The 17,570-nt window shown below is 37.9% G+C and overlaps 2 protein-coding genes across 4 annotated transcripts in view; one reads left to right on the top strand and one right to left on the bottom strand.

The window, feature by feature from the left end:
- Window positions 1-556: 556 nt before the first annotated feature.
- Window positions 557-17,570, top strand: part of LOC131149372 (general transcription factor IIH subunit 2) — a 30,430-nt gene continuing 13,416 nt past the window's right edge. The window contains exons 1-2 of one of the 3 annotated variants that reach the window (XM_058099768.1): window positions 557-716; window positions 1,576-1,756. The gene's annotated coding sequence lies outside the window, so the exon portion shown is untranslated. The remainder of the gene's footprint in view (window positions 717-1,575; window positions 1,757-17,570) is intronic. The other 2 variants (XM_058099767.1, XM_058099769.1) reach the window with 2 other exon arrangements.
- LOC131148092 (uncharacterized mitochondrial protein AtMg00810-like) lies at window positions 8,305-8,893 on the bottom strand. Its single transcript, XM_058097826.1, has 2 exons — window positions 8,705-8,893; window positions 8,305-8,616 (listed from the first exon to the last, which is right to left on the bottom strand). The coding sequence occupies exons 1-2, from the start codon at window positions 8,891-8,893 to the stop codon at window positions 8,305-8,307; spliced, it is 501 nt and encodes a 166-aa protein (XP_057953809.1).

Raw genomic sequence — 17,570 nt, 5'->3', positions numbered from 1 at the left:
GGTTAATTTTCTTCTGTTGTTTAATGATTCATCTGAAATCTGCAATTTTTTTTACCTTCTCAAATAAACAACCATTCGACAATTCAACTTGAGGTAAATTCAGTCAGTTTGGTTCAGTTAAAAATTTATTCAATTCGGTTTAATTTTCATTTTTATTGAATTTCAGTTTTTGATTTTCGATTCGATTATTTCAATTACTGAATTAACGGAATAGTATAAATTAATAGTAAATAATTATATATATATATTATATATTAAAATATTTTATATATTACATATACTAAATTTTATTTATATTTTATATAATATAATATGTTAAAATTTTGTATATATTATATATTATTTATATTTTATATATATTAAAAATCTATATTATATAAATATATATTATATATATATATTAAAATATTAAATTGACTAAAATCAGTTAACCGATTTAACCGAAATTCGATTTGATTGATATTGAGCTACATATGAAATTTTGATGGGCAATTAATAAAAGTTTTTAATAAAAAATTTTCCATTAATTCGTCAATTATCCGAACTGAACGAATGCCCTGCTCTTCACCGAAATAGGCTCCTGACTTTTTTCCTAAAGACCAAAATGTCCCTTTAACAAAATTTAACTCCTCGCAAAATGTCTCGCCAATCTCCACAGCCGCAGCTTCTGCGTCGGCGGTGGCCACATCTATCTCCGTTCGTCTAGTTTATTCCAGGTGCGTACTATCGTTCTCTCTGCCTCGATTTCTCTCTTTCTAGGTCTTCATTGTAGTTCGACTTGAATCTATGCATTTGCACTCGGACTCCACTTGAATACATGAATCTCTGATTTGTGCTTCTACAGCTTCTTCTTTTTTTTCTCTTCATATATATTCAATCATATATATGCATTGACTTGTACCCTCATTTCAAAAATTTTAATTTAATTTGCTTGTTTCTAGACAAGGTCAGGAAGAACAGTGTATTGCTCTTCACGTGAATTCTTGATGGTATTGTTGTGACTGCATATTGCTTTCCACATGAGTATGAATATTAGTATTAATGGTATTGTTGTGAGTCTTGTCACTGCATATTGCTTTCCACATGATGAATATTAGTATTGATGGTATTGTTTTTATTGCAGAATTGCTCTATGTTACGAGCTAAGCTTGTTTAGGACATTATGTTTGCCTGTGACCGCTTATTTCGTGTGCTTGGGATAGGTTTTCATCATGTAAATACTAGTGTAGGGTTATTTTCCGCTAGTAGTGTCTTTGTATGCCAAATAAGGTAGTATGACTCCTTGGTCACTTTGATGTGTCCTAGTGCCACAATGATAATTACATAAAAACTTCTTTAGGAAAGGGTGAGTGTTCATCAATCATTGTAAAACTCACTAGCAATTGTTAACGTGCTTAGCCTACTTGCCTTCCTCGCTAAATACACCATGTCAACGGAGGATTTGTTAATGAATTACGTTTTCTTCAATGTTTACTGCTTGCTTACCATGACTTTCATGAATTGATTACTGTTTCCGCTGCTATTTGAATGAATGCTAATGAAAGTGCTTCGTGGATGAATGTTGGTAAACGATAGGTTGGCTAGTTAAACAAGAGTGTTTTAGCTAGCGCCGCACGGCCCTTCACTACGGTGCGAAAATAGTCGGACCGTGACACTCTGCAATAATAGGAGCCACAAAGACAGTTATAAAAGGTGCCAAGGTTGTACACAAACAAGAGTAGGGGAACTCTTTGAAGTTATTGCAGAACATAAATCTGTGAGTACTAAGAACCAGTACTGTGTTTTTTGATTGTTTCAAACTTCCAATTGAAGTAAAAAGGAACCAGCACTGAAGCTGATATTTTGTAAATCTTGTTCTACATGAGATTTGTACATTTCATTACATGGGAATATAGAACAGTGGTCTGAGTCTGAAAAAATCTGGGGAAGTAAATTGTTCATTCTCCATTGCTGGGGCTCTAGCTATTATTATACAGAATTACAGATAGGGAGTGAAGATATCCAAAAAAACTTGACTAACCCAATCACTATTTCTCCTAGTTTCGTATTCCCCTTTCAGTACTTTAGAATATGTGGTAGCAGAACTGGAATCAATGAATTTATTGATTCTAGGTGACAATTATAACTATTAATGTGTGTCTGAAACTTCGAATGGAGAATGAAATTTGTTTTGCTAGGAAAGGGGAGATGGGGTTGAGTTACTAGGTTGGAAATCAACCTTCAGACACTGAGGTTCATTTGACAAATTATTTACCAAATGAGTGATAGCAATTAATCTCAAGTAAGAGAGATGGAGAATGGTTGGGTCATTGGCTGTTAACTTGGTTTTGCTGGAGAATCTCTTTATCAACTGCTTTGCTTCTTTTCGAGTTTGTTGAAAAATTTATTCAGGAGCTTTCTTGCGTAGCCTTAATTTTTCATTTAGATCATATTACGAGCATTTGAGAGAGTTTCAAACTTTGTTCTGCGCAATTTCTCTTTTTGTTTGGTTCCAGGAATACTGACAAGGAGAAATATATATATGACTGTAAAGGCAATCTAATCCTATTTTATTTTTTGGAATATAGTGGGTTGCAGGTTTACCTTTGTTGTCGTAATAGCTAGTATACCTTGTCTAAAGGCCTTTTAGTTCAGCTTTATAGGAAAATATTATTGTAAATTATATGCAGCAGTCATTATAAATCAGCATTTGTGGTTATAAAATTTCATCTCATGCTTTAAAGGACTGAGCTTCTCTGGCATACAACGGAATTGGCTATTTTTGTTGGTTTGATTGATGCTTTTTCCTCTGTTTTTTCTACTTTTTTGTTCTTTCTGTTCTGTGTGGGAGGATTTCTTATATCCTTTTTGTACATTCTTTCTTATTTAATGAAATCATTTCTTTTTGTTATGAAAAAGAAAAGAAAAGAAAACAAATCAAAATCCTCTCATGATTGTATTTGAAAGTTTTTTTTTTTTTCCTTTTTGCTCTCTCAATTTTGGACACACTATAGGTAACACAGATTCAGAACTTGGGAAAGTGAAGCCTTTTTGTCTTTGTTTCCATTTGAGGATGTACACGAATTCCAGTTTGAAAATTCTGTAATTAAGCTCCTTTTATATTAAGCATGTATTTCTGTAGCCAAAAGCATTATTGCAAATACTGTGAGCCTGTATTATTAACTAGATTCCTGTGTAAATGTGCTATGTGAAATAATTTATAATTCCATAACTACAGTGTATCTTTCTGATTTTTTAACTAGCATAGGTTTTTTTTTAGAAATTTATTTTTAATCTTTTCCCCAGAATTGTTGCATGAATTTTTGTCTGTCTTGCAGGTTTGTTATAGTTCTTTTCTTTTTCTTTTTTATTTGTTTTTTTTGCAAAATTTCCTAAATTTATGAAAGATATGTTGGTATTACATTTGATCTTCCTTCAGCGGTTTAAGCTTTTTACACATGATCTTTGCTTACCAAATCATATAGTGATTGAAGTTCTAATCTCTAGTTCTTAGTTTATTCTATTTAGAGTTTTATTGTTTTTGTTCCATTGCCTTTACGGGCTGTGGCATTATCCAACCTGATGTTGCTAAATTGTGCTTCGCTTGTTACTCTTGAATAGTTTTTTCCCCTCTTGAATTGAGACAAGTTGTAATCTTTACCTTCTTAAGATGGTTTATTCCAGTCATATCAGAGTTTTACCTTGCTTCAGTTCATGTTTTACGTTGTTTAAATCATGACTATATTTACTGAATTATTGCTTTGAAGAACTCAATAGATGAGATTAATCATCATCTCGGAATATTGTAGTTTAGTTTTGGTAGAATTCAATTGGGAAATGCAAGGTCTATTTTCGCAAGTTGCAAATTTGTTCCTTGTTCTCAACTGTTCTTAAATTTCTAATCTAATCCTAACAGAGGATATTCATGCAAAGGGTTTTGGACTTTTAGGTAGTATAATCCAAGTATCTCATCTGTTTTTTCTTCAATATAGTAGATTGAGTCGATTTTAAAGTACGGGTGATCATCCTTTGCTAATATAAAGTTAATTGGGTCATGGCAATGTATAGACCTCATTTGAGTATTAATAGTGAATAAATTGAGGGATAAACTGATAGTTAGTAGCTTGGTTGGAGATACCTTTTGAAGAAGTGGAAGTGATGGCCACAGTCTCTAGTATGAAGAGGGATAAAGCTCTAGGGCTGGACGGGTTCAATATGGCTTTCTTTCAAGATTGTTGGGAGATGGTTAAGGGTGAATTGCGTAAGGTTTTTAATGGATTTTATGGGAATGGGGGTTTAAGTAAAGAGTATTAATTCCACTTTTATAACTTTAGTGCCGACTGCCGAAGAAGAATATATCCATCGAGATTTTGGATTATATACCTATTAGTTTAGTTTCTAGCGTTTATAAATCATCACTAAAGTTTTACCTAATAGGTTGAGCGGGGTGCTTGGTTGGACTATCTCTAAGGCTTAGGATGCATTTGTGGGGAGTAGACAAATTGTGGATGCCTTTTTGGTTCCCAATGAGGTTGTGGAGGATATTCTGAGAAGGAAGAAGAAGGGGTTCAATTTTTAAGTTAGATTTTGGGAAAGCATACAATAGAGTGAGCTGGAATTTCCTGGATAAGATTTTTGAGAGAAAAGGGTTTGGAGAGAGATGGTGTTGATGGATAAGAGGATGTTTGCATAATGTGAGCTACTCAGGTTTAGTGAATGGTGAGCATAAATCTTGGTTTCAGACTACGAGAGGGATTAAGCAAGGTGACCCTCTCTCCCTGTTTTTGTTTGTTTTAGTGGCTGACATTTTGAGGAGGTTGATGTATAGGGATGTAGATAGAGGTTTAATGAAAGGGTTGGAGGTGGGGAGGGAGGGGGTGATGATTTCACACCTTTAGTTTGTAGATGATGCTATCTTCTTTTTAGAGGACCATAGAGCCTCCTTTTTGAATATTTTGTGTCTTCTCCATATTTTTGAGAAGGTTTTTGGGCTTAAGACCAATATAGGGAAAAATAGTATTGTGGCTATTAATGTGCCTGATGAGAGCATTAGGGAGTGGTCTTTGGTGGTAGAGTGTAGTGTTTTGGGTTGGTCGCTGGTCTATTTAGGGGTTCCTTTGAGGGGAAACCCTCGATTTGTTAGTTTTTGGGATCTTGTTGTTGAAAGGGTCTCTAAACGTTTAGATGGTTGGAAGAGTGCTCTTTTTTCTCTCAGCAGTAGATTTACTCTCATATAGGCTTGTCTTTCAAGTATCCCATTATGCTTTTTCTGTGTTTTTAAGATTCCTGTGGGAGTTGCTAGTAAGATTGAGAAAATAATGAGGGATTTCTTGTGGTTGGGGGAAGGGGGCTTTAGGGATCATTTGGGGGCTGGGAAGTGGTGTGCATGTTTAAATGGGAGGGTGGTTTGGGTCTCGGAAATTTGGTATCTACAAGTGGCTTTCTTGGCTAAATGGCTTTGACATTTTCCACTAGAGAATTCCTCCCTGTGGCATAGAGTTGTCAAAGGTAGCTATGGATTAGATGAGAATAGTTGGATTCTAATTTGGGATTTAGATGTTCTTCAAAGAGTCCATGGAAAGCTATCTCTCAGATTTATTCCTTTTCATTCCCCTTACTAAATTCTGTTGGGTAGGGGTTGTAATATTTGTTTCTAGAAAGATCCTGGTTGGGGATTGGAGCTTGTCCACCTTCTCTCCTCATCGCTTTTGCTTGAGCTCAGGGCAAGATGATTCCATTGCTTCTTTTGTTTTCAATCCTGGTGGTTCTTTACCTTCATGGGATTTTCACATTTGAAGGTCATTGAATGATAGGGGGTTGGTAGAGGTATTTTCTTTGCTAGCCTATTTAACTACCTGTCAGTTTTCCTTGGAGGAGGATCATCGGTCTCGGTCTTTGGATCCTTCAACGGTTTTTTCTTGCAAAACTTTTTGTGAATTTTTTACTAGATGTAATTCTTCTTTTTCACTCTATGGATCCATTTGGAAGGCCAAAGTCCCGTCTAAATTAAGGATTTTATTTGGTTGGTTGCGCTTGATAGAATTAATACCAATAACTTGTTGCAGATCAGGATACCTTAGAAGGCGCTCTCTCCAGCTGTTTTGTACTTTATTTTAACTGTTCAGAATCTGCATCACATCTTTTTATACATTGTGATTATGCTTGGAGGGTATGGAATAAGTGACTTGGTTTGTTAGGAGAATGATGGGTGAATCCAGCAACAGTGGAGGACTTTTTGGCAGTTTGTTTTGTTGGTTTTGGCAGCAAAAAGGAAAGAGCAGCGCTCCGGATATGTGCTTTCTTTGCAATATTTTGGGGGCTGTGGATGGAGCGCAATGTGCATACTTTTTCAGGGAAGAAGTCGCATATTTGCTGGTTTGGGAGAAGGCACATTATCTGGCTTCTCTCTGGTGTGTGAGTCATGGAGTTTCAAGGGGGTGAGCTTTTCAGATATTCAGCGTGACTGGTGGTATTTGCTTGATTATTAGATTGTGCTGGTTTTATTTGTTCTTTTTAGTTTTCAATTTTTCTGTTTTTGGTTGGTTTTTTCCAGCCTTTGCCAAGGAGATGTCTTACTCTTCTTGTTTTAAATTATAAATTGTGAATAATATTTTTATTTTCTATAAAAAAAACTGGTAATTATCACATTTTAGGATATATTTTTCATTTAAAAGTTGCAAGGGCAAAATAGGAATTTTGTAGTGTAATTCATGGTTTAGTCTTTCAGTAAAATTACTAGATTTAATAGGTGGGCTGGATGTACCTAAAATTAATGTGTTGGGTTGAATATGTGTATTAAGTAATTTTATTAAATGGTTTGTGAATGGGTAATAGCCACTTAAATAGGCAGGTTGTGGGTATACTTAAAATTAATTGGTTAGGTTAAATATTTTCTGTACAGAAGGATTTTATTGTAAATTTAATGTAAAAGTGTTAACACTTGATATACACCGTTGGCTTACAACTTAATAGCTTAAGCTTTTAGGTGAAGTGGTAATCCTATGTGGTATTAGAGTTGATTCCTAGGAGGTCCTAGGTTCTAATCTCATTGCGCACATTTATTATGTTGTGTTTGGAGTAAAAAGAAAAAACTGCAATGGGTTTAAACTTAAGGAGGTTGCTTCAAGTGATAATCGAAATTATCAAATTTTTACCAATTTTTTTAGGAAAACAAGAATTGCAAGCACTCCCAGCACCTGTTTGATTAAACTTAAGGAGGTTGCGTGTGGACATACTGCTTGGTCAAAAAAAAAAAAAAAAAAATGTAAAGTCACAAGAAGACGAACACAAACAAGAAGTTAATTCACCTATAAATTTCATGCACATTGAACTCAAGTCTCCTCAATGCTCAATGTCAATGATAAAATTCTTGATCTGGTACATTTGATAAAGGTGACAAGTTTTAATTGAAGCTTAAAAAATAGAGGGTATTTTTTAGCATTTAGGTTGTGATAACAATCAAATTTAAACTAAATTTATTTATTTTTGGAACTTAAAAGCATTTATTTTATGCAATTGAAATCCATGGGTGGATTATATTTGGGGTTTAAAATTTTTTAGATATATTTTTAAATTTTATATGATAAAATTTTCTGATTTTTTTATTTTAAATTTTTATATATCAGTCGCTACAATGCACTCAACCTTTCTATCTATTGAATTAAAATACTAAACCTATATGCAGGCCTATCCTCTATTTATATCAAACTACTAAAAGTTTGCTTCATGGTTTAAAATGGCTGTCACACCCGTTATGCGACTACATTATTTATACAGTTTTTGGGTCCCCACACTTCCCTATACCATTGGGAAGAAAAATCAAAATTGTAATTGTTAGTAATACTGAACAAGTATTATTGTATTTCTTGTGTCTAAGAGTATACATGGGTGTCTATTTATATAGGAGGCACGAAGTGCTGTACAAGTAAATAAGAGTACAGTACAAGTAATAAGAGGTACAAGCAGTATAAGTAATAAGAGTGTAGTACAAGTAAATAAGGGTTGGGCTTTAGCCTAAAGCCTAATACATGTTAACAGCCCCCCTCAAACTCAAGGTGGGTGGGAGACCAGCTTGAGGTTGTCAACCAAAGCATGATGACATCCCTTAGGATGTGACTTGGTGAAGATATCTAAAAACTGATCTTTAGAAGAAATTGAGAAGATCTTGAGAGCACCATGGACAAGATGATGATGGATAAAATAACAATCAATCTCGATGTGTTTAGTTCGTTCATGGAAAATATCATTGTGAGTAATGTGAATGACGCTTTGATTGTCAAAATAAAGAGGAGAGAATGTGGACACACCAAAGTCCATGAGAAGCCATCATAGACAATGGAGCTCAAATGTGGTATCAGCAAGTGCAAGATATTCTGCTTCAGTACTAGAGCAAGCCACAAGGGTTTGTTTCTTACTTCGCCAAGAAATCAGAGAAGTGCCAAGAAAAAAACAATAACCAGTGGTGGACCTGCGATCAGTGGGATCTCCTGCCCAATCAGCATTAGAGAATGCACAGAGAACAAGCGGAGACTGAGCAGAGTAGAAAAGGCCATGAAAGAGAGTGCCCTTCAGATATCGAAGAATGCGCAGAATAGTAGCATAGTGAGCCGAATGTGGAGCAAACAAATACTGGCTCACCTGGTGAACAACATAGGAGATGTCTGGATGAGTGACAGTGAGATAAACTAGGCTGCCAACCAAGTGTCTGTAAAGAGAGGGATTAGACCAATGGTTTCCCCCCTGAGGGAGTCAGATGCGCATTAAGTTCAACTGGAGTGTCAACAGTCTTGCTATCAGTGATTATAGCTCGAGACAAGAGTTCAGATGCATACTTGGTCTGAGAAATGTAAATACCATCTGTGGAATGAGTGACTTCAAGACCTAAGAAGTAGCTGAGATGACCAAGATCTTTCATCTGAAACTGCTAACTGAGAAAATCCTTGAGTTCTTGAATGCCATTGAGGTCATCACCAGTTATGATCATATCATCCACATATAGGAGAAGCAAAATGGTGCCTTTGTTTGTGCGACGAAGAAATACGGCAGAATCATAAGGACTGGAAGTGTAACCCAAGCGAAAGATGGTGGAGCTGAACTTGGCAAACGAAGCTCGTGAAGCTTGTTTAAGACCATAAAGTGCACATCGAAGGTGACAAACCTTGTTTGGTTCAACAGAGAGACCAGGTGGAGGTTGCATATAAACTTCTTCACTTAACTCCCCACTAAGGAAGACATTTTTGACATCCATCTGAAAAAGGTCCCACGTACTAGCAGCAGCAACAACTAAGAGGGCACGAACAGATGAGATACGTGCAACTGGAGCAAAGGTCTCCTCATAATCAATCTCGTACTCCTGTGTAAAACCTTTTGCAACAAAACGTGCCTTATAGCGCTCAATGGACCCATCAGAGCGAGTCTTGATCTTGTAGATCCACTTACAACCAACAACAAACTGTCCAGGAGGGAGAGTAACCAAATCCCAAGTATGGTTTTTAGATAATGCATCAAGTTTCTCTTTCATTGCAATCTGCCATAAAGGGTTAGTGGAGGCCTCACGATAGGTGTGAGGCTTGTACAGTGTAGCAATGGTAGTATAACAATGATAGTCAAGTAAGTGAGTAGGAATGGATCTTACCCAAGTTGAGTGACGAGGTGAAATGTCTTCTACAAGATCTTCAGGCGGAGCAGGAGCAGGAGACCCAAGCTCAGGGTTTGGTAGCCCATCGTCTACCTGTTCATCTTCCACTTGTTCATGAAAGGGTGAACTAGGAAAGTGATCAAAAGTAATTGGTGGTTGGGTAGAGAAGTCTATAGGAGGGTCATGAGCATCTATAGAGGAAACAGGCGACTCATTTGGAAAGATTTCTGACACAGAGGAGGTAGACAAGGAAGAACGAAAGTGAGAGAGAGCTCAACAAAGGATCGGTGTTCCCAAAAGACAACATTATGGGGGACACAAAGAAGATGAGAGACGGGATCATAACACCGATACCCCTTTTGAGTTTCGCCATAGCCAAGGAAACAACAAAGTTTGGATCAAGACTCAAGCTTGTTGTGCTCATGTGGTTGAAGAAGAACAAAACAAGCAGAATCGAAGGAGCAAAGGTGATGATAGTCTGGGGGTGACCCAAAAAGACACTCATATGGAGTTCGATTTTGGATGATAGGACTAGTAATGCGATTGATAGTATGAACAACATGAAGAGCAGCTTCACCCCAAAAAGAAGCAGGAATTTTGGCAGAGAGAAGGAGAGCACGAACAGTGTCCAAAATATGACGAAGTTTTCGTTCAGCTCTACCATTTTGCTGAGAGGTACTTGGACAAGTTAGGTGATGTACTGCCATAGGAATGCAAAATGGCTTGAAAAGCATACTGAGTATATTTAAGAGCATTATCAGATTGAAAAATCTTGATATGTTTGGAAAATTGTGTTTCAACCATTTTTGCAGAGTTTCTATAGTTTGGTAGTAATTCAGAATGAGATTTCATGTGAAAAATTCAACTATAACAAGAATAATCATCAATAAAGATAACAAAATATCAAGATCCACCAATACTAGTAACATGAGAAGGTCCCCAAACATCAGAATAAATTTACTCAAAAATGCTATTAGTGCTAGATTCACTATTATTGAAAGGTAAAGCTGGTTGTTTTCCTTACTAGCATGAAGTACAATCAAAATTGTCTTTGGACACAAAACTTAACAAACCCTTAGAAGCTAATTGTTGTACCCGAGAAGAGGGTGCATAACCAAGACGAGAATGCCAAAGTGCGAGAGAAGGTAAAGAAGAAACCGCAGCAGTTGCAGCAGCAACAGAAACAGGAAGAACAAGTGGAAGATGAAGGTTGTCCATGGGAAACATACGCCCAACTCTAGGACTGGTCCTAAGCTCCTGCCCCGTCCTTGGATCTTGCACAAGACATCCATAATAGTCAAAGGTAAGGCGATAACCTAGTTCAACTAATTGTCCCACTGAGAATAAATTATAGGAAAGGTCAAGTACATGAAAGACCCCAGGAACTGAAAGGTTGGAGGTCGAAACAGACCCTAGACTATTGCCATGTAAAGTGGAACCATCAGCTATATGAATATTTAGAAGGTGTGGTGCAGGATCAAGTTTAGAAAATAAGGATGAGTGAAGTGTCACGTGGTTGCAATAGGTAAAATCAAAGAGCCAAGATTGAGACTTACCAGGCAAGACTGAGAGAGCAGTGGAAAGAGATGCATTACCAGCCATACGAATAGCCTGAGCTATTATGTCCTGTAGTTCAGTTGAGGAGAGATGGATAGAGGATCCAGAAGACTGGGACTCAACTGAAACGGAAGGCATTGACAGAGTAGACTCAGAATTGGCAACAGCTGCAGTGGATTTGTTGCGATGGTAACAAGTCTCAATAGTGTGGCCAGAACACTTACAATAGTTGCAAAACTTTTTGTTGGACTGCTTGCGACGATTGCCAGAGCTAAAGGCATCAAACCCTGATTGCGAAGGTTGCTTTGTGGGAGTAGAGGGAGCCATAGCCAGAACATTCAGCTTGTTCTGGGCTTGAAGGGTTGCAAGACGAGCTTCTTCTCCAGCCAACTCATTTACAGCAATATCAAGAGAGGGAGGAGGACTACGATTAAGTAGTCGACCTCGAATGGGCTCATAGGCTTTGTCAAGTGACATCAAGAACTCATAGAAACGGAATTCATCTCGAACAGCAACATATTGTTGAGCATCTTTTGAGCATGCCCAAGTTGGATTAGAAAGGTCAATTTGGTCCCAAAGGAAGCGAAGCTGATCATAGTAGTCATTGATAGATTGCCTTGGTTCTTGCCGGAGCTAATGCAACTCAACCGTTAACTGATATTTCATGGATCCATGAGAAGTGGAATATCGTTTGGCCAACATATCCCATGCAAATTTTGCATCATCAAAGCTGCCCAATAGATTGGAGATGGAAGGAATGGAAGTGTTCCGAAGCCGAGGATCATACGGTTATGACTATCCCATTCAACTATTCGAGCAGTGAATGCAGTAGCTTTTTCAGCTGCCCCCTTGACAGGAATAGTGATTGCACTAGCACAATATTGCCAAAGCATGCGACCCTTAAGAAAATTGCGCATAGCTTGAGACCAAGATAAACAATTCCTAGTCCCCTCCAATGTCGTATTGATGGGGTGATGAAGAAAAATGTCCTTTTTATTCATTTAGAGACACAATATGCAAAAATAGACTGCAAAAATAAAATCTACGCGAAAAACTGGGTAAGGAGAACCTAGTCTGAAAAGTCAACCTTGGAAAAGTCAACGGCCTGGTCAACGCTCGGGGGGTCAACGGTCAACAGTGTTGACGTGGCAAGCTGACGTGACGTGATGACGTCAGCTAGGGCTAACGTGGCAGGATGAAACAGACGCGTGGAGCGCGTGTAGGCAGTAGGCAATTGGTGCGTGAGGCGCATGGACTCTGAAGCAGAACACGGCGGCAACGTGTGCGGGCGTGTGCGAACTCCGATGACGTCCTCGTTTCCACCGATGAGTAGATCGGCAAACGACGATCTTGATGGTACCTGGAGAAGCTTGATCGAAGTGATGAGCACGACGGCGATAGAGGATGCAGTGGTTGTAGTGTGGTTCCTTGACGGCGGCAGAAGCGTGATAGAGAAAGAGCAACACCAAGAAAACAAGACTGCTAAGAAAAGGTCAGAGCAATGGCTCTGATACCATGTTAGAAATATTGAACAAGTATTATTGTATTTCTTGTACTTAAGAGTTGGTGGTGGGATAAAAATGTACAAAAAATCATAAAGACAAAAAGAATTTGGTATAAAACCTGGCAAAAATGTAGAAACAGAGATAACTTTGAAAAATATAAGGAGGCAAAAAAAGATACAAAAAAGGCCGTTAGTGAAGCTAAATATAGATCATTTAATAGTTTGTATGATAGATTAGGTACAAAAGAAGGGGAAAGAGATATATTTAAACTTGCTAAAGTTAGGGAAAGGAAGAGTCATTGGAGAGCCGTTGTCAAGGCTGCCAAAGCCACCCCATGTCTAAGTTGCAGATTTATAGGGTCGCCGTGTTGAATCGATGCATGAAGTTCTTTAGAGTCTCCTGCTCCCCTTGCCCCATACTCATGAGATGGCCTGTTGTTTTAGCAACTCTTCGGCTACTAAGGAAATGGCCGGTGAACATTTGTTCCATCTCTTGGAAGGAACCAATGGATCCTGGTCGCAGAGTTCGATACCAATCTCTGGCAGTACCCTTAAGGGTGGTTGTAAAAGCTCGATACATGATGGCGTCTGTAGCCACTTAGAGCTGCATCAACATTTTAAAATTATCTAGGTGATCAATTGGGTCAGACAAACCCTCGTACCTTTCAAAGGTGGGCATCTTGAATCTACTTGGCAATGGAGCCTCCATGATTTCTTTATTGAATGGCGGCTCTGAGGACCTCAGGGATGCTTCCCCGTAGTAGGGTTTGGTTCTGCCCTCTTTCATCATCTTCTCTATATGATCTATCTTTTTGATTCTTTCTTCGAGCTCCGTGGATCTTTCCTGGTTGATGTCCACGCTGTTTGCATCTTCTAACTTCTTGTTGGGGTAGGTTTTCTCCTCGTTCTCCACTGGTTTGTTAGCTTGCTTGTCTGCGCTGGGGTTCTCTTGCGGTTGGTGGAGGACGTGCCCTTCTTGACTCTTTTGTTGTAAGAGTTGGTTGAGCATATTCTTCATTTCCTTTTGGAAAGCGAGGAACTCCTCCCTACTGACACCCAATGACTTTATGGGCGTGGATTGGATGGACTGGGATGATTCTTTTGCAGCAGGGATGGAGGTAGAACTGTGTGAGGTCGGCATTGCTGGAATGTCGAAAGTTGAGAGCAAGATATGATCACCTCTTAAAAGCAGGTTCCCACAGACGGCGCCAACTGTTGCGGGGTAAAAATTGCAGGGCCGTTGACCTGAAAGGGGAAGATAAGAAAGGCTTAGAGGACCCAGGGTGTACTCTGGGGGATCACTCTGATGCCTAAGTAAGAGGAATGCTTTTAAAGAGGCTGAATGCAACAGTAGAATAGTGTTGAGTGACTTACCTTTGCCTCGTCTGTAGATTCCTTCTTATAGGGGCTCGAGTTGACCGTAAGTGGGTTCGTATTTATTGCGCGGGGGGGTGAATCCCTCCCCAGTCATAAAGTGCTTGCGCCCGTTACTCGACTATTTAAGTCGCTGGCGTGGATCTCTCCTCCTCTTTATTAAGTTGGAGCTGATCACTCGTCAGAATGTCTGACCCGGAGAAGGCGCGAGACAGGTGTTGACCTGCCCTCATTAGTTAGATTATTTTGGGCTTATCAGGTCTGGATAAGATCCAGTTCTTAGCATCATTGTGGTGTGTTGGTTTTGGTGTTTTCAGAGGAAATAGTTTCCAAGAGATTCAACGAGATTGGAGGAACGTGCTGGCATGTTATTTTTCTTATTTCTGTAGAATTTTTTCGTTTTATCTGGTTTGTTCCAAATTTTCTTTAAGAGATTTCTCTTCTCCCTCTTGTAAATATTCTTTTCCCATTAATATAATTTTCTTTTGCTATAAAAAAAAAGCATTTACTTTGTATTACCACTGTTCATGATTCATAGAGATGACCTTATCAGGGCATTTAGTTCATGGAATCAAAAATATTTCCATGGAATGATATTACTAGGAATCCTTCCTAGTGATGCCTGCGGCCTGCCTCATGAGAATATTTTTATTTGGTCCATGTTATTCAATTCCCTAGACAGTATACAAGATGCCCAGGTCGGAAATAAAAATCAAAACACCAAACCAATTCGCAGAAGAAAGCCTAAACGAACTAAAAAATCAGTAAACTATTTTTTTCAATTCATTTTTGGTTCGAAATTTTTAATTTATTCGTTATCAGCTCTGTTTTGGTTCGGCCCATTCAATAAACTTAATTAACCGAACCGAACCGATACATTATTAATATATACAAATACATTTTCTATATAATATTATATAGCATTTTAATAATTTAAATTAAAAAAAGTTGATTGTGCTAAGATCAACTCAAGAGAACAAAGAACCAGGCTCAAAAGACATGCAGCACTAGCTACAACAAACAAGAAGCCAAGCCAAGCCTCAAGTCCCACCACATGGGTGGGCTACATGAATCCTTTCCTGCCAATTTACATGACTGAGGGCAATTTCCTCCTATAATGCAAGGGTTATTAAATCCTTACTATCTCATTTCAAGCTATTTCAAGTCTACACATACCCTTTCTATTGCCACTAAGGTAGTGTTTGGCAGTATGGACTTTTTGGACCTTGAATTTGGATTTGGGTGGTTTTAAACAAAACATAGTATAAAATTCTAATTTTATAAAAATAATAATAACCCAAAATTTTGCTCATATTTTCAGTCCATGTCTCTAATTTTCCAAATTTCAGCTGATAAATATGGAATCTCAGCTGAAATTCCAGAAATTTTTATATGGAAATTTCAACCAAAATTCAAGACATGCATGTGTTTTTGTGTGTAATCACAAATATACCTTTACTAGGTGTTTTCTTTAAGGAATCACATTCCTGGGAATCCTACACCCATGGAATAGGATGTCATTCCCACAGGAATTCTAACTACCATAAGCTATAAATGAGAATGTTTAGTGAGCTACAGATTCCCAGAAATCCCAGATGGTTAAGCTCTAGTGGTCTACTAGTAGAGATATGCTTTTTCTTCTTAAAGCTTGTCTTGGTTTGCTTCCCAAGTTGACAGGCATCACACACTTTGTCCTTAACAAACTTAGTACTAGGCAAGCCTCTTACTAAGTTTTTCATTGCTAATTTTGACAATAGATCCATACTTGCATGTCCTAATCTCCCATGCCACAGCCAACTATTCTCATTTATGGCTGTGAAGCATTGAACTTCTTGAGATAGCAGGTTCTTAAAATTTATGCAATAAACATTATCAACCCGATTTGCAATAAACAATATTTTATGATTTTTACTATTTTCAACTGTGCATTTGTCCTGTTGTAACGTCCTTCAATAAAACACAACATAATAAATAAATAGTCAACCCAAACCCGTGGGTAACGGGGACTCCTGTCATACACAGCGGAAAACCTAGCAGCATCTAACATAAAAATCCATACATCCATCCATAAATCATAATACCAGAGCTTTCTATTAACGTCAATATACAGTTCATATGTACAATCTCCAAAAAGTCAAAATAACACTAGGACTATGCAACAAAAATCTCCTAGTCCTAGCTCAGGACTTACCCTTCTAGTAGGAAAGCACCAATCACTCAGCGGCGGCCTTGACCCGCCGGTCTCTCTGGGTTTCCTAAAAATTTTAATAATGTTGGGGGTAAGACACTTCTCAGTAAGGGAAAATAAACTAAATACAGCTGTGTGACAACATGAATATTTAGTGTGCTTGTACATGTATAATATATTTCATAACTCTAGAAATAATCATAATATCATACTGGACAATCATGTACTTTCATATTCGTTAATAAATCATAACATACGTATATAAACATCTGTAATAACTCGTAATACTGAAAATCAACCCAGGATGAATAGCTAGTTAATGTCATGTATTACCCCCCATGACGGGTTATGCAGCCCGAAAGTTGAACCCGACAATGGCTGGCCGACCACTGCCTAATCAAATATGTCTGTAAGTACGATGGGTCTGCCGCACCCTGGTCCGGATTGCCAGGTGGACGTTTACACCCTACTGAAAGCCTCATTGACTATCCATCTCCCATCCCCTCGTGGGACGGTAGCACTAATAAGGCCTTGTGCCAAAATCAACCCATAGCTACGGTATCGAGCTCCTGGTCTGAACTAAATTACATCCTGGTTGCAATAACATATAATACATGAACATACATAACATCAACACGGCCTCGTGCCGAAAACATAGATACGGCCTCGCGCCGAAATCATACGTATGGCCTCGTGCCAAAATCATAGTAAATATATATATATATGGCCTCGCGCCACTTACATAAATACGGCCTCGTGCTGATAACATAATAATACGACCTCGCGCTGATAGCATAATAAATACGGCCTCGCGCCGATTGCATGATAAATACAGCCTCACGCCGATAACATCAATACGGCCTTGTGCCAAATTGTTTCAAGTATTTTTATTAAAAAAACTAACTCTTTTACCATATATTTGTCAAACTCAATATAGCATAACTCGTCTTTCCAAAATACCTGAAAATGTGTTTTACACGTAAAAGCATACATATCATATCTCATTTCACGTAAAATAATATTCATGCCACACATGCTCTGTTAAACGTCATATTTCATATTCTAAAATCGTGTTTTTCTATCGTCTCAAACATACATATACGTTTCATCATAATAGCAGTATTTCCCAAACGTACATTTCATCTATAATATACAGGTATATCATATGCTTTTCTAAAAATAAATTTACTCATGATCAATAATAATTTGAATAAAAAATAACTGCTTTGTTTACTCCCTTACCTGGCTACTGAGAAAACCCCCTAAAATCTTAGCTTGACCCTCCGTAAGATTTCCTACTCAATATCCTGAAACTCAAAACTCCCAGTATT

Source organism: Malania oleifera, chromosome 2 (genome assembly GCF_029873635.1).
Source record: "Malania oleifera isolate guangnan ecotype guangnan chromosome 2, ASM2987363v1, whole genome shotgun sequence".
Taxonomy (NCBI): domain Eukaryota; kingdom Viridiplantae; phylum Streptophyta; class Magnoliopsida; order Santalales; family Ximeniaceae; genus Malania; species Malania oleifera.
The sequence above is the reverse complement of the archived record's forward strand: the minus strand, read 5'-3'. Positions and strand labels throughout refer to the sequence as shown.